The 23,094-nt window shown below is 42.9% G+C and overlaps 1 protein-coding gene across 1 annotated transcript in view; it reads right to left on the bottom strand.

Moving 5' to 3' along the window:
- LOC148540380 (cathepsin L-like proteinase) overlaps positions 1-22,270 on the bottom strand; it is a 32,536-nt gene extending 10,266 nt beyond the window's left edge. Inside the window, exons 1-5 of the mRNA XM_088443592.1 lie at positions 22,204-22,270; positions 17,387-17,484; positions 14,444-14,586; positions 10,876-11,067; positions 8,119-8,304 (exon numbers count right to left, since the gene is read on the bottom strand). Coding sequence (XP_088299718.1) covers positions 8,119-8,304; positions 10,876-11,067; positions 14,444-14,586; positions 17,387-17,483 — 618 coding nt within the window. The 5' untranslated portion in view covers position 17,484; positions 22,204-22,270. The remainder of the gene's footprint in view (positions 1-8,118; positions 8,305-10,875; positions 11,068-14,443; positions 14,587-17,386; positions 17,485-22,203) is intronic.
- Positions 22,271-23,094: the final 824 nt, after the last annotated feature.

The raw sequence follows: 23,094 nt of genomic DNA, 5'->3' as shown, positions 1-23,094 counted from the left end.
TCCTCCTCGCCAACTTCCTCCTCAGCGCCAGCTACACCAGTATCCTCATCCTGTTGCACTTCAACAGTGACATCTTCAATTTGCATATCAGCAAGTGGACTGTGGCTGCTCCTTTCAGCACTTGCAGGGGGCGTGCAAATGGTGGAAAGAGCCACCTCTTCCCGCCCAGTGCTGGGAAGGTCAGGCATCGCAACCACCACCACACTTGGACTCTCCTTGGGGATTTGTGATATCTTCTTAGAAAGCACAGTTCTTCGCTGTGCTTTTGCCAGCTTAACTCATTTGATTTTTTTAGTGGGAGGAGGGCTTCCATCGTCATGTGAAGCTGAACAACTAGTCATGAACATAGGGAAAGACCTTAGCCATTCCTTGCCACTCCGTGTCGTAAATGGCATATTGGCAAGTTTACGTTTCTCTTCAGATGATTTAAATGTTTTTTTCAAGGTCATTTTCCTGAACTTTGTCATTTGGGATTGTATGTGCCCTCTACTATGACATTGGGCATCGGCCTTGGCAGACGACGTTGATGGCATGTTATCGTCTATGTCATGACTAGTGGCAGCAGCTTCAGCACTAGGAGGAAGTGGTTCTTGATCTTTCCCTATTTTATTTTTATCGGAGAAAGTTTGGTCCTCCATTTATGTTATATTGATATATACGTGCGGCTAAGGCGCACACAAACACAGAAAATAATTTTTTATTTTTGTTGGAGACTAGTGCACTTTGTGGGTTACACCACCCTTTAAGAAATGAGCCAGCCGGCCTTTTACTTATGGGACACAGGCGCACGCTTGCCGCTGCTCCTTCGTTGATGCACGTGCAGCCACAGTGCACACAATTCACAAACACAGAAAAATATATATTTTTATTTTGTTTGGAGTGCCCTTTGGGGGTTACAGCACCCTTTAATGGACAAGCCAGCCGGCCTTTTACTTATGGGACACAGGCGCACGCTTGCCGCTGCTCCTTCGTTGATGCACGTGCAGCCACAGTGCACACAATTCACAAACACAGAAAAATATATTTTTTTATTTTGTTTGGAGTGCCCTTTGGGGGTTACAGCACCCTTTAACGGACAAGCCAGCTGGCCTTTTACTTATGGGACACAGGCGCACGCTTGGTGCTGCTCCTTCGTTGATGCACGTGCAGCCACAGTGCACACAATTCACAAACACAGAAAAATATATTTTTTTATTTTGTTTGGAGTGCCCTTTGGGGGTTACAGCACCCTTTAACGGACAAGCCAGCCGGCCTTTTACTTATGGGACACAGGCGCACACTTGGCGCTGCTCCTTCGTTGATGCACGTGCAGCCACAGTGCATACAATTCACAAACACAGAAAAATTATATATTTTTATTTTGTTTGGTGTGCCCTTTGGGGGTTACAGCACCCTTTAACACACAAGCCAGATGGCCTTTTACTTATGGGACACAGGCGCACGCTTGGCGCTGCTCCTTCGTTGATGCACGTGCAGTCACAGTGCACACAATTCACAAACACAGAAAAATATATATATTTTTTTTGTTTGGAGTGCCCTTTGGGGGTTACAGCACCCTTTAATGGACAAGCCAGCCGGCCTTTTACTTATGGGACACAGGCGCACGCTTGGCACAGTGCACACAATTCACAAACAGAGAAAAATATTTTTTTTTAGCACTTGGGGGGAGCACCCCTGACAGACAGAGCACCCCCTGGACAACACTACAGCACCCCTTTAGGACTGGGACACTGCACAGGACTTTGGAGTGGACACAGCCCCTATGGACAACTGACTACACAACACAGTCCAGCCAGCCCCTATGGACTTTGAAGTAGTGGACACAGCCCCTATGGACAACAGCAGCACAGGGCAGCACAGCACAACACTACACTGCACTACACTACACTACAACACTACACTACACTACACAGCCCAGCCAGCCCTAACTCCCACCCTCCCTCTTCACTGTCCACAGCCGAGTGAGAAAATGGCGCTGACGCGGGTACCTTATATAGGATCCAAAACCCGCAAGACCCGGAAGGCGGGATGATGATGTTTTGCCTCGATTTCAGATCCGAGTCAAGCGGGAAAAGTCGAGCCTGACTCGGATCGGCCTCGGATCGGGAGGGGCTGATGGGGAGGTTCGGATTTCAGAAATCCGAACCCGCTCACCCCTACTTTACTCTATGCTTGATCAGTATGCAGGCTTGTGAAAACATTGCTAACATCGAGAACCATCTAAGCCATCTGCCACAGGATTGTGGCAGCTTCCAGTGTACATCGAGAAGTACGGCTGCGTATGCCACCGCATGATCTTAATCATGGACGCCCCTGTAATGCTGTTCAAACGCACATACACGCCTGTGTTTGCACGACCACCCCCTGTCACCACCCACAAATGGCACTTCCTGTCAATCACTCTGCTCTTTGTCTGCGTAGCCTTTGCACATGCAGTTCCCATCGCAATTGCTAGTTTGTGCTCACACATGCAAAAATCGACCGATTGCATGTGTCTTTGCAACTGCGTTCCTTGCTGAATCAGGCCCTGAGTATTTTTCTAAGCTGACTCAGTCTAATTGTAGAGCTTTTGTGAGCACAACTTTCCTGTCTACTCAGCCAGCCAGAAACAGCATATGGATAATAGCTATTCTCTTGTCTGTTACTCTAATAATGAAGATGATAATGAGGTTATCAAGAAAAGGGTTCTACCAAGATTTCTCACTTCTTTGCTTTTCAGGGTTGATGCAGAATTGAACGCCTCATGATTGCAATTACACATGCAGATCAGTGGCATAACTACTGCCCCTGCAGCCCCCACGGTGGCTTGGAGGCGCTGGGTAGCTTGGGGGCGACGGGGGCAGTAGTTACGCCACTCAGTGGCGGAACTCCCGTAACTATGGAGGGTGCAGGGGGGGCAGTCGCACCCTCCATCTGCCGGGCACCTGCTGAGTGTGTTACCAGCAGGCACCCGGCCCTTTTTCAAACTCCCGGCGGCAGCCGGAGGATAGAGCTCCCTCTGTCTTCCGGGTCCCGCAGTGCACTATGGGAGTGACTTCATGACGTCACTCCCATAGTGCCGAGGAGCGGACACTGGGGACGGAGCTCAGGAGTGAGCTCCGTCTTCTGGGTCCCACAGAGCACTATGGGAGTGACGTCCTAACATCACTCCAATAGTGCCGAGGAGCGGACGCTGGGGTATGGACTGCAGCAGCACTGTAGCGGGGTAAGTGTTTTTTTTTTGTGTGCGCGCGGGGGGGAGCAACTACAGGGGGCTCACTACTGGGGGCAACCACAGGGGGCTCACTACTGGGGACAACTACAGGGGGTTTACTACTGGGAGCTCAATACTGGGGGCAACTACAGGGGGCTCACTATTGAGATCAACTAGGTGCAACTACAGGGGGCTCACTACTGGGGGCTCACTACTGGGGGCTCACTACAGGGGGCTCACTACTGGGGCAACTACAGGGGACTCACTACTGGGGGCAACCACAGGGGGCTCACTACTTGGGCAACTACTGGGTGCAACTACTGGGTGCAACTACAGGGGGCTTACTAGAGGGGGCTCACTACAGAGGGCAACTACAGGGGACAACTACTGGGCACAAATACAGGGGGCACTACTTGAAGGGGCATAACTACAAGGGGCACTGCATATGGGCACAACTACAGGGGCACTACTTTAATGGGCACAATTACAGATGGCCCTGCATAATGGGCACTACTACAGGGGGCATTGCATAAGGGGCACTAGTATAGTGGGCATTGCATTTTGGGACACAACTACAGGGGGCACTGTATAAGGGGCACTAACTTGATACACACAGTTTACAGGTTGTAAACTATGTTCCCAATAATCTGGTTCTACATGGACATAAAAACTGTGCAACCTGTCTTGAGCTGAGGTGACAGACTGGCAGAAGCAGAGAGGAGGGTTGGTGAAGTAGATCTGACAGGGTGGGATGTAATGGGCATTACTGTTTGGCATAATGTGTATTTGGCATTACTGTGCGCACAATGTGCTATTAGGGGCATTACTGTGTGGCATAATGTGTAAGGGGCATTACTGTGTGGCATAATGTGTTGTATGTGGCATTACTGTGTGGCATAATGTGTTGTATGTGGCATTACAGTGTGGCATAATGTGAAATAGGGGCATTACAGCATGGCATAAATTTGTTATAAGGGCCTTACAGTATGTCATTATGTGTTATAAGTGGCATTATTGTGTGGCATGTGTAAGGGGCATTGCTGTGTGGCATAATGTGTTGTAAGGGGCATTGCGGTGTGGCACACTGTGTTATAAGTGGCATTACTTAGTGTGTCATTGTTACAGTGTGTATATTACAATCAATAATAATAATTCCTTATACAGCTAAAACCAAAATATATAAATGAGATGTGATAATTTTCCCAGAGAAACAGAGAAACCAGCTCACAATACAATCTAATTAGCATTTGTTTACCCTAGCTAAGAGACACAGCTTCCTGCCTAAGACCCTATACAATAAGGTTTGAATGTCCTTTTATGGGCAAGATCCCACAGGTGAGGAATGGGAGGAGGGCATTCACACAAACACTCTACAGAGACACAGGTAAGGGAGAGCAGGATGGCATTCACACAGACACTTGGAGAAACACACATGCTTGCAAGGACACACCAGGGAGACACAAGGACAGCAGACTTTCTCCCCAGAAGACTGCCAAGATGCAGCTTCAATCGCCTGGAGATATCTGCTCATAATGGCTAAGTAAACTGTACATTAGTTAGCCTATAATGGGTATTTGTAACTAACTTTGATTTAATCTGTTTATAGTTTATATAGATAGTTTGTAGTGATTAATATTGTGGTTCATAGTGGAATCTTTGTTAAAGGCCAGGTTGTCAGGCTGTGGTGCTTTGGTTGTGCCTTGGTTTGTGTTAATCTGTAGTAGACGATATGAAGATTGATTTGCGGTGATTTGGGTTCAGTTATATATATATATGGCTGGCTGTGATATATACATATTAAGTTTCTTCTTTCCCCCTTCCTTCCCATGTGTTGTATTCTCCTGGTCTGACTGTATCATTGTGTAGTTGAGATTGGGATGGAGATTGGGTGAAATGCTGCAATCTGTAGATGTATATTTGTTTGATATCAGCTAGTGGTTGTGGTTCCATGGGAGTTGCAGATTGCTGGCCATGTTGTGATAGTATTGTGAAGTTATATATTATCATAGTTTGGGAATTTAAAGATGCTCCCTCCATGTGGTATGAACAAAGGAAATTCCATGTGCTCTCCCCCTTCCCCCATTGACCCATGTCTCTAATGGAAATTGAAGTTGGTCCATGTGGTTGGTGGATGCTTTATAGTATTATGATAGAATTGTGTACTATGAGTTGTATACTGGTATTTTAACTATTACAGAGGAATCAGCTTATATGTATTATACAACGTTATAGTATCTGAAAAGCTTGTATAGTATAGTGGATGTAATCATAGGCTAGTATCAGTGTTATATCAGGAAAGTTGAAAATATTAGACACTAGTATACAATATAATGTACTGTTTTGGTCAAAAGATATCACACAGTTGTAGTGGGTGAGAGTATTGGTATTCCAGAACATGGCATCATGGGAGTCTTCAATGTGAGTCTTCAAAATGGAGTTTGTGTTCAGAGACCATGCGGTTTGAACAATAGGACAAAGGGTCCCAACAACCCCCACTCACACACTCGGCAATCATTTCTCTCTCTCTCTCTCTCTCTCTCTCTCTCTCTCTCTCTCTCTCTCTCTCATCTTTGTATCGTCTATATTGTATTTTAACAAGCATTGATTTTATGAAGATTTGATATATAAAAACATATTACTTATAACACTGTGTGCATCGTTATCTTTATGAAAGGAAATTATCCAAATGATTTAAAAGGTATATAATTCTGGTTAACACTTTGCGAAGTTCATATATTTATGTTACTTATAACCTGATAGTTATTATATGAAAAATAGAATAATTTGCTTCAGATATATTAGGATTAAACGAGCTGGCAATGGCCTGTGTGCAAAAGGAAAGAAGGAAAAAACCACCCCTTATCAGTCATAATGTGTAAGGCATGTTGCTGTATCATGTAACCACACACCTTAAACGTCGCCTTTGGGTGTGTTTGATTTTTGGGTGGGGGGGGCGCCTGAAACTTTTTTGGCATGGTGGAGCAAAATTTATAGTTACGCCACTGATGCAGATATCGCCCTTATACAGGGCTGTACCTATTTATGCGACCTCACTGTCACATTCCGTATGTTTGGTTTCATAGCCGTCATCATTATTTGTGCACACTTACACCACCCATATCCTTAAAACTTTTGTCTGGAAACAGATGTATTTTCATGTAGAAAGAATACATGCCTTCATTCCATCCTCACTAAACGTATTCAACATGCATACATCTTCTTGCCACCCAATCACACTCTTTCATCCACAAGTGGAGATGCAACTGACTTGCATTGCTCATACATGCGTACACTGATTGTGACTCATGCACAGTGCAAAAATACACATACATCTGCAAAACTGACTTGTGTTCAACTCTGCAGCAGCACCTTAGTCCCTCAAAAAGACTGTAGAGAGCAACGGTGGACCCGGGTGAACATATAGGCATGGCTAAATCCTGGGGGTGTGGCCACATCTGCTTAAAAAATAAATAAATAAAAACTACTATGTACAGCTGGCCTTGGCGCCTACTGGGCCCCTTAGACAAGCCCGGGCCTCTTAGACAAGCCTGGGTAATTCGTATCCCCCCACCTGCTTTCCTGCTCTCGGCACCCCTGAGTGCGTGAAAAATTGATTCTCTATTTAACAGAATAACCAAGTGATTTATTTTATAATTTTATCATATTTTTAGGGAGGTCCCAATAAACAGTGTGGAATATTTTTAGTTGTTCTGTGCTCCTAGAACAGGGCTGGGGAACCTTTTTTCTGCCGAGGGCCATTTTGATATATATAATATAATTTGCGGGTCCAGTGCAGGCCACGCCCCCTCTGTGTGATGTCACACAGGGACGGGGCTACAATCGCCAGTGATTACAGCAATGCCTGGAGCATCCTGAGGATGCTCCGGGGAGCTGTAAGGGCATTGGTGTGACCATCTGAAGCATCCTAAGGACACTCCAGGCGGCACTGCTGCATAGATTCTGGCTGCAGGGTGCCATTCTAGGCACCCTGTTAGCCAGATGAGGCTAGCAGAAAAAAGCTCAGAGGGCCAGACCAAATGATTCCATGGGCCTTATATGGCCTAGAAGAAAGATAACGTTTCTAAATTAGCATACAGTATGCTCATTCATTGAAACTCAATGAACTATTAAGAATGTGATAATGTAATATACTTAATGTAATATACTTAGTGATATTTTCCTATTATAGTCTCCCAACTTGTTTGTACTAAGTAACCATTGGTTATGTTTATTTTGTAAGGCCAAGTAGTGTATCCCTAGCTCAGATAGGAGAGCCAGATGAGAGACCCAGTCCCATTTTTATGGTCAGCATTTAATTTAATATAATTTTTGAGTCGCTAAACTATAGCAACAAATTCTGCTTTGGGAATATTGTATATAGTACTCAGCAGCTGCATAGACTCAACTGCATACCAATGGGGAAACACACTTATCATGCAATTATTATCATTGCTATCCTTACTACCCCTGAGAACCAGAGGAAGAAAGTGTGGAATTCAGATTGTAAACTGTACTCTTATAGGCTGCCTGCTCTGCCAGAGCCCACTGTGGATAATTATTATTATTATTATTATTATTATTATTATTAGATATTGGAGGAGATGTATCAAGCCTTGGAAAGAGATAAAGTGAAGAGAGATAAAGTATCACCCAATCAGCTGCTAACTGTCATTTTTCAAACACAGCCTGTACAATGGCAGTTAGGAGCTGATTGGTTGGTACTTTATCTCTCTCCACTTTATGTCTCTCCAAGGTTTTATACATCTCCCCCATTGTTCTACAATTGATATTAGAATGAATAAGTAATTATTTTCTTAACCAACTCTACATTTGTCATATGAACTCCATAAATATGAGCTTTATTTATGAATTGATTAAGAATGCCATTAATTGTATAATACATAATAGACGTTACTTGATCTTACCTTCTGTGAGTACTCATAATCTTTGGCCAGCATGACTCCGTGATGTGCCACATATTTCAATGCATCAGATGGAAATCCTCCACAGCAGCCCTCATTTGCTTGATTATCACAGTCTACAAGCTGCTGCTCACTCAGCACAAGCAGCTCCTTAGTCTTGATGCAATGATGAGTCTCAACCACACCCACCTTAAAACATATCATTCAGTATTTTATAATAATAGATTGTAGTGATATTATAATGTGAAAAATGATTAACTATCACATCGCTGGCTGCAAAGGGACGTTCTGGCTTATTGTGACCCTATATACAGCAGACTATATGGAAATATTATTTCAGAAGTTTGTTGTTTTGGTACTTACCCCGTGTTATTATATTAACCATACTTTATCCCACATAATAGTTTGGGTAATGGATAAAGCATGTACTGTATGCCATGTTTTTAATTGTAAAATGTCCAGCAGTGACTCTCACCATCTAGGTTGAAGGGGGCTGCCCCTGCCGCCTGCACTGCAGATGGAGACAGTAGTCTTGGGCGGCCGGATCCCGGAACCTACGAAATGGATCTGGCAGGTGCCAGGACTGGCGCACATGCAGCGTTGGGACTGCGCATGCACAAAACAGGCTTCTAGTGACTGCATTAGCTGCATCCTCTAGGAGCCGGGTAGAGCTGCCTGAAAGGCAGAGGAGCAGCTTCCCACGATGACAGGACTTCCAGGTTTATGACTCAGGAGTCCTATCTGCACATGTGCTGCTGCCACTGGGAGGGATCTGATTGGATCGCTATCACAAAAGAATGTGGAAAGAAGCCCATTGGCTTCTATTAGGCAACACCATGTGTAGATGGCGTAGCCTACCATGTCAAAGCTCTGGAAAGTATTGCATTCCGGAGCTTGGTACATATGGGAAAAGCAGTTAAAACTCCAAAAACAGCAGTTGTCAAAGTTTTGAGTGTATTTTAGCCTTAGTACATCACAGACAAGATCTTATTGATGAAGCAGCAGCTACAGCATTCCAGACCACTGGCATCAGGAGAAGACCCAACCGGGCCCCCAAGCACAGAAGGGCCCCAATTATGCAGGTACTGAAAGCAGTCATTTTCAACAGACATATCATTTTAGTCAAAAAATAATATACTGTATGCTTCTGGCTATTTAACTCCCCTAGTTCTTATATTATGACCCACAAACTACAATGTTTATTTTTCATCTGTTGGCTACGTTGTTGGTACCTCTGCCATGGACCCCTTATTTCCATTACCCCTACCCCTTTCTCTCTCTTCTTTACCTGGTCCGCAGTCCTCTTTATATGCCATGTATTATTATTGTTTAGCTCTAATTATGCTAACTTTAATTGAACTATTATAAAAATGTTTCCAAAAGAGTATTTAATAAATAAATTAATAATATAATTACAGATAAATATAAAGGTTGAGTTTGACATAAATGCAGAATGATATTGGGGGGCATATCAGTTTGGATATATAGAGGAAAAGACCACTTAAGGTCCTACTTTTAGAAGTGTTGACATAAAAAATGTATGCATCATAATCATATATATTTTAGGAATATATAGTTGATTTATATTGTTTGTCAGTCACTTGAATACTCTCTGTATTGTTTGTCAGTCACTATAATGCTCTTTATATTGTATAGCAGTCACTAGATCACTCTGTATTGTATGGCTTTCATTAGGGTGGTCTCTGTATTGTATGGAGGCAGAGACGGGTTAAGAGAGGAGGGGGCCCGTGTGCAGGCTATGATTGGGCCCCCTCCTCTCCGGCGGTGCAGTAGACTCTGGCATTGTACCAGAGTCTACTACAAATGCACAGGTCTCCCCGGGAACATGGCACCCACGCCGCTTTCCCAGGACATCTCTACTGTGCTTGCGCAAATCACCGTAAAATGGCCACAGTGGTAATTTTCACTATGATTTCTGCAGCTCTGCGGCCGGCGCTGGGCCGATGGAGTGGTAAGTATATTTATATGGGTGCAGGGTGTGCGGTGTGTTAGCCCCCCTGGTTCCAGGGGCCCATGTGCATCGCACTCCTTGCACCCATTATTGATATGCCCCTTTATGCAGGTTACTAGCGTGGTCTCTTTTGCATAGGAGCCTTTCTATTGTATGGCAGTCAATAGTGCTCTCTCAGTATCAGTATGGCTATCACTAGGGTACACTGTAGTTTATGGTGGCCGCTGGTATGCTCTTTATATTCTATATCGGTCTCTGGGATGCTGCCTAAAGTGCCTGCTATTGTTAAGACTCAGAAACTAGACAATGTTAGTGGGTGTGGGGGCGCTATGAGCATAGCAGCATATATGTGACTTATACAGGCCCTGGCTGTGTCACCATGCCGACTACTGAATAACTGACATACAAAATGTTCACATTCTGGCCATGTCGACATTGTGAATGTCAATATGTCACATGTTGACATAACTTCCATGTTGAAATTGTGGAATTTGGAATGTCGACATTCAGACCAAAGTCAGCATTCTGGTGTTGACATACTGAATATCGACATTCTTATGTCATTATATTGAATGTCAACATTTTAGACCACACCCCTATCTTAAGCAACTCATAATATGTCCTTGTATATTTAGAAGTACACTGTATGTTTGCTTTATCTCACTATTCTATATTGCATTACAATTATAACTACCATAAAGAAAGTATTATATGTTTATGATTACTTAAATAACAGCTGCACAGATGGAAAGTTGTATAAAATAACTTAATAAATAATAAAACATTACCGCTGCAAATGCCCAGCAGGATCCACAAAACGCCCCCTGATTTTTAACCTCTGTCACACATTTTGAGTCTCTCCAGTCAATGGAATCCGGTAAGTTAAGGTTTTTTGCATGAACATGCACAGGGATATTGTTGTGGACCAAAAATTTATTTTTTGAAGAAAGGCAATTCCTGGAGCTACGTTCCTCTGAAGTCTGAAACAATAACATTCCATAATAAATGACAAATATTACCTGTGCACAAAGTGGGTAGGATTGGGTTAGATATCTTTAGCTAGGGAAGTGGATTAGGTTTTGAATAATGTTTTTTAATCTTTATAAATTTGGACCTGCTTCAGCTTTGGGAATAGAGTAAGATGTAACAAGTAACTGTGCACCTGGACAAACCATATTGCAATGCTAGAGGTGCAAATACATACAGTACATTTTTATTTTTTACAAGTAGGGTAAATAAATACTGAATGCTTTTGCCCTTAGACCACAAATACTGCACAGCTTTATTTTACACTGCAATTTTGTTTACAGTTAGGACAGACCCCTGCTACATCTAACTCTGGGTCTCATTCAGACCCGCTCGCGAGTGCAGGACGCTCGCAAGCGGGTCGATGGTACCCAAATGCGCATGCGAACGACGGAGGGAGCTGTCGCTCCGGGTCTCGCACCAAAGGGGGCATGCTGTCGATGGTGAGTGACAGCACGCCCCCTTTGGTGGGCGTGCCGGGGGTGTGGCTGCCAGACGGAGGCGTTCCCATGGGAACGCCTACCGTCTGGGTCCAGCCCCACTGACATCACTAGTGATGTCAGTGGGAGTGATTTTGGCTCTGATAGAGCCAAAATCACTCCAGGGCTTGCGGCAACGAGACCCTACCGCAGGGTCTCGTCGCAAGCCCGATGGTCGCGATGGTTTTGACCATCGCGACCATCATCATGGACGCTCGCATAAGCTGTGGGTGGTAACCCACAGCTATGCGAGCGTCTAAAAGGCCGCCCCAAATTTAACTAGGACGGCCCTGATTCAGAGCGAGCGCTCTGGTCAGAGCGTCCGGCTCTGAATCAGGGCCTCTGTCTGCACATTTATATCTGCCCCCCTTCGGTGCAGCATGGGTTTAGCAAGATGTACAGTTACTTGCGATAACTTACTCTATTCCCAAAGCTGAATCAGGACCTTTGTTTTTATCTTTTTGTGTGCATTGAGGGCACTGGGAAAACGTTTATTGAGCCATTCGGGAACAACTGACCTACACCAAACATGCTAAATGTATTATAATGGAACTTTTTAGAAATGTTAGATAAAATATAATTTGAAACAGCTTCTAATTTGTCATATATTTGTCAAATATTCTATAGCTTCCTAGAAACTATAGCTACTTTTTCGAACGTGATTTTAAAGGGGTGTGCTTTAAACTGTACACCACAATTGTACAACATATAAAGAAAGGGTGTGCTTGTATGTAAAATAAAAATATCCTGAAAAATATGTATTTATATTTGATGACCAGTGATAATTGTGTCACTCATTTTTAAACTTAAATGCATAACTGTCATGAAAGTAAAAGTGCACAGGGTACAGGAACCTGCCTTGCTGTAGCTTGTCTCTGATAAGGAATAATATTTTATCACATGTATAAAAATGACCTGATTCACAGCATTTTTTATATGGTCACAGAGCTATTTGGTGGCAGTAATAACAAAAAAACAAACAAACAGAAAACACAACTTTGGGGTGCACTTTTTTCTGTCTATTGTGATTATTTTACATTTCTGCTGTGAAGAGGGATCATACCTTTTTGTGTCACATAATTGTGAGTCGAAAACCAGTCCATTGTGTAACAGAGAACATGGAGCCTGATTTAGAGTTGTACGCTATTGCACAGCCGCTGCATACGCAGTTTCACTATGCAATAATATGCTAATGCCGCAGGAGGCCTCTTTTGTAAATAGACATCTCCAGCCAGCGTCTATGATCCACTGCGCAGCCATCGGATCGCTAATGTGAACATCGGGCATCTGCGTAACCCTCAGGATGGCCATGAAATTCACGCACCTGGGGCCAGTGAAGCTGCATCAACATGGCCAGAAATTGTGTCTGACACCCCCTTTTCTGGGATGCTCATCATCCTAACAGCATTTCAATCATTCCGCGGCTAAGGGGGAACTGCAACTAATGTCACATACACTGATCAGCGCATGCACAGTAAAGTTCCTGCACATGCGCTGATCAGGAAAAATTGGAATTGTACGCAAACCATCGGTTTTGTGTACAACTCTGAATCAGGCCTATGGATGGGTGTGGATTGAAAGATCTTCAGTAAAAAGGTAGACAATGTCTAGATAGACACCAAATGTTAGACAATCAATAGGTCGACAGGGAAAAAAGGTCGACACACTAAAGGTCGATGTGTAAGAAGGTCGACAAGTACAAATGGTTGACAGGGTCAAAAGGTCGACATGAAAAAGGTAGACAAAAAATGGTCAACACATGTGTTTTTTGGTTTCTAACCCTAATCTTCACCCTAACCCTCCCTCCTGGTGCCTAACCCTAACCATCTGGGTAGGTGTCTGACCCGAACCGTTCCTGCTAGTGCCTAACTCTAACCCTCTGGTAAGTGCCTAACCCTTACCCTCCCTCCTGGTGCCTAACCCTATTCGTTGGGGTAAGTGCCTTACAATAACCCCCTGGTAACTGCCTAACCCTAAACCTAACCCTAAACAAAAAACAAAAAACATGCGTTGACCATTTTTGTGTCTACTTTTTTCATGTCGACCATTTGTACTAGTCGACCTTCTTACATGTTGACCTTTAGTGTGTCGACCTTTTGTCCCTGTTGGCCTTTTGTCCCTGTTGACCTATTGACTGTCTAACATCTGTTGTCTATCTAGACATTGTCTATCTTTTTACTGTAGATCTTAGACCGCATCCCCTATGGATAGCAATTGATGGATTGTTGCATTTGGGCAGCATAGATGGTGTAATGGTTAGCATTACTGCCTCACAGCACTGAGGTCACGGTTTCCTCCCACACTCCAAACATACAGTATACTGGTAGGTTAATTGGCTCCCATCAAAATGAACCATAGTATGTATGTGTGTGCATGTGTAGGGAATATAGATTGTAAACTCTACTGGGGCAGGGACTGATGTGAATGGGCAAATATTCTCTGTAAAGTGCTGCGGAATATGTGTATGCTATATAAAAAAACTGGTAATAAATAAATTAGAGAGATATATAGTTGAGCAATAAATCATGTATTTAAAGTTACCCTTCCCTGTACTGTTGTATATCGTGTAAATAGAGAAATGGAATTCTAGTTTTCAAACTTTAGTTGAACTTATGTACTCGCCTTATCAGCAAACTGGTTCATAGCCAATGTATATTTAGTAAGACCCTTTTCAAGCAATTGATTGTGGTTCAGTACCTTATTCCGGGTTAAGTGGATTATTGTGTTACAGAGATTATAAAGTCCAAAAAGAGATGTATTTACACTTTTAAAGTTGTCCATTCCTGTATACAGTGTAAATAGATAAATGGATTTATAGTCTTCAAACTATGGTTGAAACTTATGAACTCACCATATCGGCAAACTGGTTCATGGCCATCGTATATTTAGTGAGACCCTGATCAAACTTTTGATTGTGTTTCTGCACCTTTTTCCAGGTTTCCTCCCAAGCTGTTCTCCGAAACAGCTCATCATGTACAGTGACATATTTCTTTTCTGCACAAAATGTATTATATACAATTAGTAATTACATGATTGTATCATTATTGTCTCAGTATAATGATTATTTCATACCTGATAGATATCTGTTTAATGCTGTGGCTATTACAGTTGATAAAGAGACTCTAGAAGGATATTAAAAGTAGAGATGAAGTGTCTTACTTCAACTCTAAGTTTCTATATACTGTAATTGGCAAACCACCTCTCTCCAATACCTGTGTATTCGTATCCCTCCAAAATGTCCCTGCTCCCTAAACTTATGTATCTATTTTGCACAATCCCCCTTATCTTCCCTAGGAAAATGTAGATAAATGTTGTTCTATACTATCTCAATATGGATAAAATCGCTCTCCGAAACTTGCTCCTAAAACTGGGATGGCCTGGCACTTCAGGACCTGGTTAGCCATCACGAAACATGCCGTCTCAACTGCAGGACTGGTCTCACCTACCTGTTGTTATGAGTTGGGTGTCCCTTGAAATGACTGGTCATATGGGATACCCATTGGGGGACCTTATTTGGAAACCTAAATCTATGTGCTCCTCTAACATGCCACTCCTCTCTTTTATGAAAGCCTCACTGCAAGTTTAGGATAAGTTAATTCTCAGCTTCAGGATGTATCTCTCTTTACCGCTAATCTTTCCATTTGGGCCATTGCTAAATTAATTATTAATCTCCATGTGTCTATCTGGCATTCTCGTGGTGTTAAAACTTTAGGGGATCTTATGGACATGACATTTTACTTTAATTTTCTCTTCTGCAAGCTTGTTATTCCCTTTCCTCTAAATATGTATTTTAATATTACCAAATTTGCCATTGGGTTCAGGTTGTGACCCGTCTTTCTGGTACATTGAGTCTACGCCCTAGTGATTTTTTGTTTCGTCTAACTTCTAGCGGAGGTAGGGGCAACAATTCCTATTGGTATAAGTTTATGTTACACTTATGCACATGTGTTATGTTACCTTCCCAGGTCCGCTGGGAGTTTGACTTGGGTCACCCTGTTTCTGACACTCAATGGGAGTTAATTTTTATAATTTCATATCGTATATGTCTCAATGTCTGAATTACTCTGAAAAATATGTCAAATTGTTAAATAGATTATATCTTACTTCTGATAGGTTGCGTACAATATGACCGTCTTGCTCTAAGTTTTGTTGGTGAAATTGTGGAGAAGTTGGCCAAATTTGTCATGTTTTTTGGGCCTGTTCTTTTGTTTGCACTTTTTGGGATGAGTTGTTTCACTGATTCATAAAGTGTTGGGATTAACTTTATCTTCTTCCCCTGACCTTGCACTTCTCCATCTTACCCCACTTTAGTGGAATCTCACCAGAGGTATGTGCTAGGTCATATTATTAGTCGAGATGTGCGCTGACCCCCGTGTTTTGGTTTCAGATCCAGAATCATCTTCGAGTTTTGGTTTTGGATCTGTATTTTTGTTTTTAAAAATGATAAAAAGTTTTTAAAAACAGCTAAAATCATGTGATTTTTGCAGTCCAAAACCCGAAATCCAGATTTAAAATCCAAATACTGAAACACGGGAAGATCAGAACTGCAACTTCGATTTAACCAGATCTCCTCAGGAGATTAGAACTGTGACTCGGATCTGTCCGGATTCACAAAATTTGTGTGAATTCAGATTTCTGGAAAACCAAACCACAGATCTCTAATAAAGCCCATTTTCATTTTATAAAGGAAATGACTTCTGTTCCCTGTTCATCTTCAGCTTAATCTTCACATATGAAGTGGATGGCCTGGCATGAATATGTAACAGATGGCAAATGAGCTCAATTTATTAATAAATCTTCAATGTCTGACCCGTATAATTTAGTATAAATGCAGGTGATTCTTCTTGAAATTTTATAATTGCTGCAGGTCTATTTAATGTTTGTTTTATTATACCCATGTGACCTGTTTAGATTTGCAATTTTCTATAATGTATTTTTTATACTGCATTTCTCATGTAACCTTATCCCTTATTCCCTTTCCCCTTTGCATCTTTATGTATAGCTTATATTTCAATAAACATTGTTGATGAAAACAGTAGAAATGAGCTGTTCAGTATTTGTCTCTTTAGGCAGCTCCCCTCTGCCTCTCCAGCCAGCCCCCTTCTGTCTCTTCAGTTAGCCCCCCTCCTTCTCTCTAGCAGCCCCCCTTTTTCTATCCATCCAGCTCCCCTCTCTCTCCAGCCAGCGGTAATTAGCTGGGGGTCCAGCACTATATCCACACCTGCTGGCTGCTGATGGCACACACAGGGATGCAAAAGGCTACTGGAGAGGCACGGGGAGGTAAAATGCTGCGTGGAATAATGTGTTATATGGGCCACTACTACTATGTGACATAATCTATAAAGCACATTACTGTGTGGTAAAATGTGTAAGGGGCATTACTGTGTGGCATAATGTGCTTAAGGGGTAATATGTGGCATAACCTGAATGGGCTCTGTGTGGCATTGACACTTGCTCAAAGTGGTTAAAACTATAGTTTTGTAGCTTTCACACAGGTATTTAGCAGACTAATTTCTACTTGAGCCAGCCTTGGAACCTGTGTATTGTGTGACAGTGTGTGATCTTGATGTAGTTCAAACATAGGCAAAAACCTAATCTTGGTAAAATTACACGACCATGCCAAATTTGGTGGAGCTAGGTCCAAAACTCTGGCCATGCATAAGGGACAGACAGACAGACAGACACTTTTTCTTGCTTAATATACATATATCTACACACACTCACACACATACATACACACACACACACACACCACATATGCATTCACACACTTGTAAAACATACAGTATGTTACCATATTTGGATTTCCACGCATCCCATTCAAGGGAATGTGAGGCAAAGGCAGATATGAGAATAGCAGAAAAAATCCACAGTTGCTTCTCCAAATGCATCCTAAAAGTGAAATATTTACAGTCAAATTAAAGCTAAAATGTTAAATGAAGTATGGCAGCACAGACAGTATAATGGTTAGTATTACTGCCTCACAGCACTGAGATCGTGGGTTCAATTCAAACTAGCGACTTAACTGTGTGGAGTTTGTATATTCTCCCTGTGCTTACGTGACTTTCCTTCCAAATTCCAAAAACATGATAGCAGTATTGCAAGGCAAACGTTGGCACATAAGCAGACTATGAGATATATCTTGACATAAGAATTTCTATGAGATTGATTTTCTTTAATAAATCCCATACATTTTTCTGAAAAAAATCAAAACAAAGGGCTCAGGGACTGATTCTACATCGGACAAAGCAGCATCTGTATCTTTTTTTTTTTTGCCACAGATCCATCTGCAACTTTAAGCTATTGCCATCAGACGCACCAACGAAACTTACACCAGCCCTATGACAGGTGCAGATTGTACTTCTGAATATGGCTTCCAATGTGAATGATTCAGCATCTCTCTGTACTCAACCACTATTAGCTACACGCCTGTGACACTCCCATAATGTGCAACATCTCTGTGCTTATGATGAGCAGGGCACGTGCCCTGGGCGCCGTGGGACCGGCGGCGCGGGTGGGGGGCGCGCTGCCAGCCACGGTACTGGCCCGTTCTAGTTAGCCAGTGTAGTGCCGACTGCAGTGAGTGCGGTCAGCACTACACATTTACACAGGACCGACGCTAGGCTTCCCAGCACAGGCCCTGTGCTGCACAGCTGAGCCCCTTCCCTCCCCCTGAGCGATTGCCCAATAGCGCCAGGAGGAGGGTGGCAGGCGGGCTCATGCTGTGCATAAAACACACATCGCCGCCAGCGCTGGCGGCAATGTGTGTGTTAATCAGCAGCCAATGAGAGTCAGACAGACTCTCATTGGCTGCTACTGCTGCACACACATCTCCGCCAGCGCTGGCGGTGATGTGTGTGTTAAACAGCAGCCAATGAGAGTCAGATAGACTCTCATTGACTGCTGCAGCGCCCACTGCAGGAGCCGGCTCCCTTCCAGCTCCTGCAGTGGGTATTGGGAGAGACGTCATGATGTCTCTCCCATAATGCAGAGCGCGCCAGCCCAGGAGGACTGACGTGCGGACGGCGGTGGGAGCCGGAGCGTGGATTCAGGTAAGTATTTTTCTTTTCTCTTATTTATTGTTTAATTCCAGTGTGTATTTGTTGGGGGGGCACTTATACTGGGGGCACTACATTGGGGGGGTGGGTGGGACTATTACTAAGGAGGGGACTACTACTGGGGGCACTGCATTGGGGGGACCACTGGGGACTACTACTGGGGGGGATACTATTGGGGGCACTGCATTGGGGGGACCACTACTGGCGGCACTGCATCGTGGGGGACTACTACAGGGGGCACTGTATCTAGGGGGACTCCTACTGGGGGCACTATATAAAGAGCACTGTATAGGGGGGACTACTACTGGGGCACTGCGTTGGGGGGACTACTACTGGGGGTACTACTACTCGGGGCACTGCATCAAGGAGGACTCCTACTGGGGCACTATATAAGCGGCTTACTACTGGGGGCACTGCAAAGGGAGAACCACTACAGGGGGCACTGCATAAGGGGATAATTACTGGGGGCCTGCATAAGGGGGACAACTACTGAGGGCACTGTATAAGGGGCACTGTATAAGGGGGGATCACTTCTGGGGGCACTGTATAAAGGGCACTGCATATGGGGATCACTACTGGGGGACTGCAAACGAACTAATGGTGGGCTGCATAAGGGGGACTACTACAGGGGGAACTGTGTAAGGGGAACTGCATATGGGGGATCACTACTGGGGGCACTGTAAAATGGGTACTACTGGGGGCCTGCATAAGGGGGATCACTCCTGGGGGCACTGTATAAGGGGCACTGCATATGGGGGATCACTACTGGGGGCACTGTATAAGTGGAACTAATGGGGGGCTGCATACGGGGGACCACTACAGGAGGCACTGTGTAAGGGGCACTGCATACGGGGGACCACTACTGGGACCTGTATAAGGGGAACTAATCGGGGGCTGCATAAGGCGGACCACTACTGGGGTACTGTATACTGAGGGTACTATATAAGGGGTACTCCTGGGGGCCTGCATAAGGGGGACCACTACTAGGGGCACTGCATAGGAGGGACTGTATAAGGGGCACTGCATTAAGGTGCAAATGGAAAGAAATGTTCCCAGTGACAATAAAGGAGTTGTGTCATGTTGACACACCCCATTTCTCAGTAGCCATGCCCATTTTTAGCCTAGTGAGGGGGGGCTCCATTTTAACTTTTGCCCTGGGCTCCAAATACCCTAGTTACGCCACTGGCCACCACCCAGGAATGGCCAAAACATTTCCAATGCATTTCTGTGATCGGAAGTCTAAACCTGTACTGCGACTCTGCACAACAAAATCTGGATGTATGCGCCGTATGACAAATATTGCTCCACTGTGTCTCACATCACCGCTGTGTCCAATTTAGAATCAGGCCCTTTGTGTGCTAATGATCCAACATAGAGTGCTCTGTTTCTTCTCCATATGTAATATTTATTACACATAACACACAGCTATGTAAAAACAGAGCAGAGCAGAAATCTATATAACATTCAGCTTTTTTAAATTAAATATGTATTTTGTATATATACTTTGGGAAATAAAAACAACCATTCCACTGTTTCCTTCATAATTTCACCTGAACAGCGGCTTTGTGTAACATGGGCAGATGAAGAATTAAAATTAGATTAATTATTACTATGCAATGTGATTTTCTTGACCCCCAAAGTATATTTACAAAACACACTATATGTAACTATAAGTGTATAGTACTGTGTCATCTATTTTTATTTTGAAATATTACACTTTTTTAAACAAATATAAAAAACTATCAATTACTGTATTAAATGAAAATAAATAACATGCATCTTAATAAGCCATACAGTCAGCTATAGGACAGCGTGACACCTGCTTGTGTCCTATGGATGCTGTCATCATAGGAAAGTGACCATACAATGGGTGCTTACGATTTTGTAAAAAAGATGAATGTGACGGACGGAATTACAATATTCTTGGCAGAGGACTGACCAATAATGTAACTGGTGTTCTTCTGGATGAGTATGGTGCATGCTGAGTACTGTGACTACTGTACATTAATTATAGTAATCAATAAGTCACTATTTGACAAATACTTAAGTTTTGCAACTTTTCAGTAAATAAATGCAGCTCAGGTCAATGCTCCCCAAACAGATGTAAAACTGCCTATTATATACCCTTAGTAGGGGTGTCACTAAATATTACAGGGTACCATGGACTGACTGTGTCTGCACCCGACCCAAAAAAAGAAAAAACTCTCTGGAACCCTGAAGCCACCACTCTACTCATATAGGGCCTAATTCAGCAAGGAACATACAGGAGGGAAAAGACGCACCCGATCGCTGCGAGAATATGCTAATCAATACATACACACATACGCATGGACTGCAGCACATGATGCAGATGCCCAGCCCCATATTAAGCCGCCCATCTCCCTTTACTCAAAGCCTGATCAGTACACAAGAGAGCGTAAACATCGGTTACATCGAGAACCATCAGAGCCATTAGCATATTAATGGTTGACCTGAGCTGCCGCAGGATTTTGGCCGATTCCTGTGTAGAGCTTACGGTATGGCTGTGTATGCCGCTGCACTGCCTTAACTATGCGCGCCTCTATAACGGCATCCCAACGCACAGGCACGCCCCGCCACCACCGGCAAACGGCACTTCCTGTCAATCAATTTTGGAATGGTCTGCGTACACACTGCGTGTAGTCTGTGTACCCTAACCCGATTGTACTGGCTAGTTTGCACACGCGCATTGCGATGTATATGCATGTGCAGTGCGAAAACATTGGCCAAGTGTGTGCGTTCTCTCCTGTGCGTTCCTTGCTGAATCAGGCCCATAGTACGCAGTGGAATTAATAGCCCAAATTGGGCCTCACCACAACATGCCCACTGGCTCAGAATAACAGAGTGGTGTCCTCCGGTATAGCAGGTAATGCTTTCTTTTGTGGTTAAGCATTGTCAGGGCCCTGAAATTGAAGGTGCGTACACACTAAGCGATATAAAGGAAATACTGTACATTGTTGCAACACGGATCGAAGCAATATATCGGCCATATCGATCAGTGTGTACGAGTGATGGCGCGCTTCAGTGCATTGTTTTTCGCATTTTCTGATCTGTTGTGCATGCACGGCAGATCAGAAGATCCAGCGGCCGACACCATGTCTCTGGATACTCCAGATCACGCAGTGTGTACGCACTCCCCAATTTATCTTGACGTTGCATCTGCCGTCGCTGGGTACACACATTGTCTAGTGTGTAGCCAGGTTTAGGATTCATTCTTATATACAATGTTTCTGGTGTACTTTGAATTGACCCACATTCACATTTTAATATACTTTTGATACAGTACCTTTAGCAATCAATAATATAACTAGGCACTTGCATTACAGTATGCTTTAAATCTCATATGTTTGTAAATCTATGTTGTGGCCTCCTGTCTGAAGATAATGTTTAGACTACGAAGAAGGTACCACAGAAAGCAACATGTCATTAAAAGCATTGCTTATTATTGTTTTAGGGTTTTTTTTAATCATTTTTTTTCTAAAATGTTAGAAAAATAAACAGTCATAAATGATTTTGCATAGAGAGTGTTACTTGCCTGAATGTTACACTGGGATATACAAAGTTCACCTGAAAATCCAGATACAACAGTCAACTGTAGAATATAAAATATTTGATGTAACAGTTACAGTATATTTTATGCCATCAATGCATAATAACATGAACATACTTGTTTCCTCATTTTGCTGTGGATATCAATAAAGTCACTTAGTTTATACATTTTTCCTTTATAGTATCAAACATGCTACAGGTAATCCTTCAGTAACCTTAAAGCTGTATGTCCATTGATTATATATAAATTAATTATTTATTGGCTTGTACAATAAATTATTAATTCATGTACATGCTCTCCTCCCATTTTACTAAATAGTTTTTCCTTATTAGCTTGTACCTGTCCTTTCCATCCATGTCTATATATGAACAGGCAGAGACGTGTATTGTTGTTGCAGTAACTTTTCACAATGATTCTCAGTCACATGAGCACAATTATTTTTCAGCAGGAAATGTTCAACAAAGTTTCATATTTCATTTATATTGTGTTTGAGAATCACTAATGCTTTAATACAATATTTCTTCCAAAATGTAAATAATACATAATATGTAGTATACATGTTTCTTTTTACATACAATTTGCACAATAATTTATTGAGATGCGAGGAATTGTCATTTGTTGACTCAAAAAAGTACTGTTTTATAAGATGTAGTATAATTTCCATTGTTTATTACCCATTTCTTTATAACGTTAATGAAATATAGCTTTTTCTAGTATAATAGTCTAAATAAATCGCAGTCACACACTAAAGTCATGTTATTTAATGAAAGTTCAATAACACATGCTACTGACCTGAATGATATGATCCAGCGGTAAGGATGAAAGCTTTACATGAATAAATCTATTTATATATTTACATATGTACACATTCAAATG

This window comes from Taudactylus pleione, unplaced genomic scaffold (assembly GCF_031769625.1).
Source record: "Taudactylus pleione unplaced genomic scaffold, aTauple2 ptg000019l, whole genome shotgun sequence".
Taxonomy (NCBI): domain Eukaryota; kingdom Metazoa; phylum Chordata; class Amphibia; order Anura; family Myobatrachidae; genus Taudactylus; species Taudactylus pleione.
The sequence above is the reverse complement of the archived record's forward strand: the minus strand, read 5'-3'. Positions and strand labels throughout refer to the sequence as shown.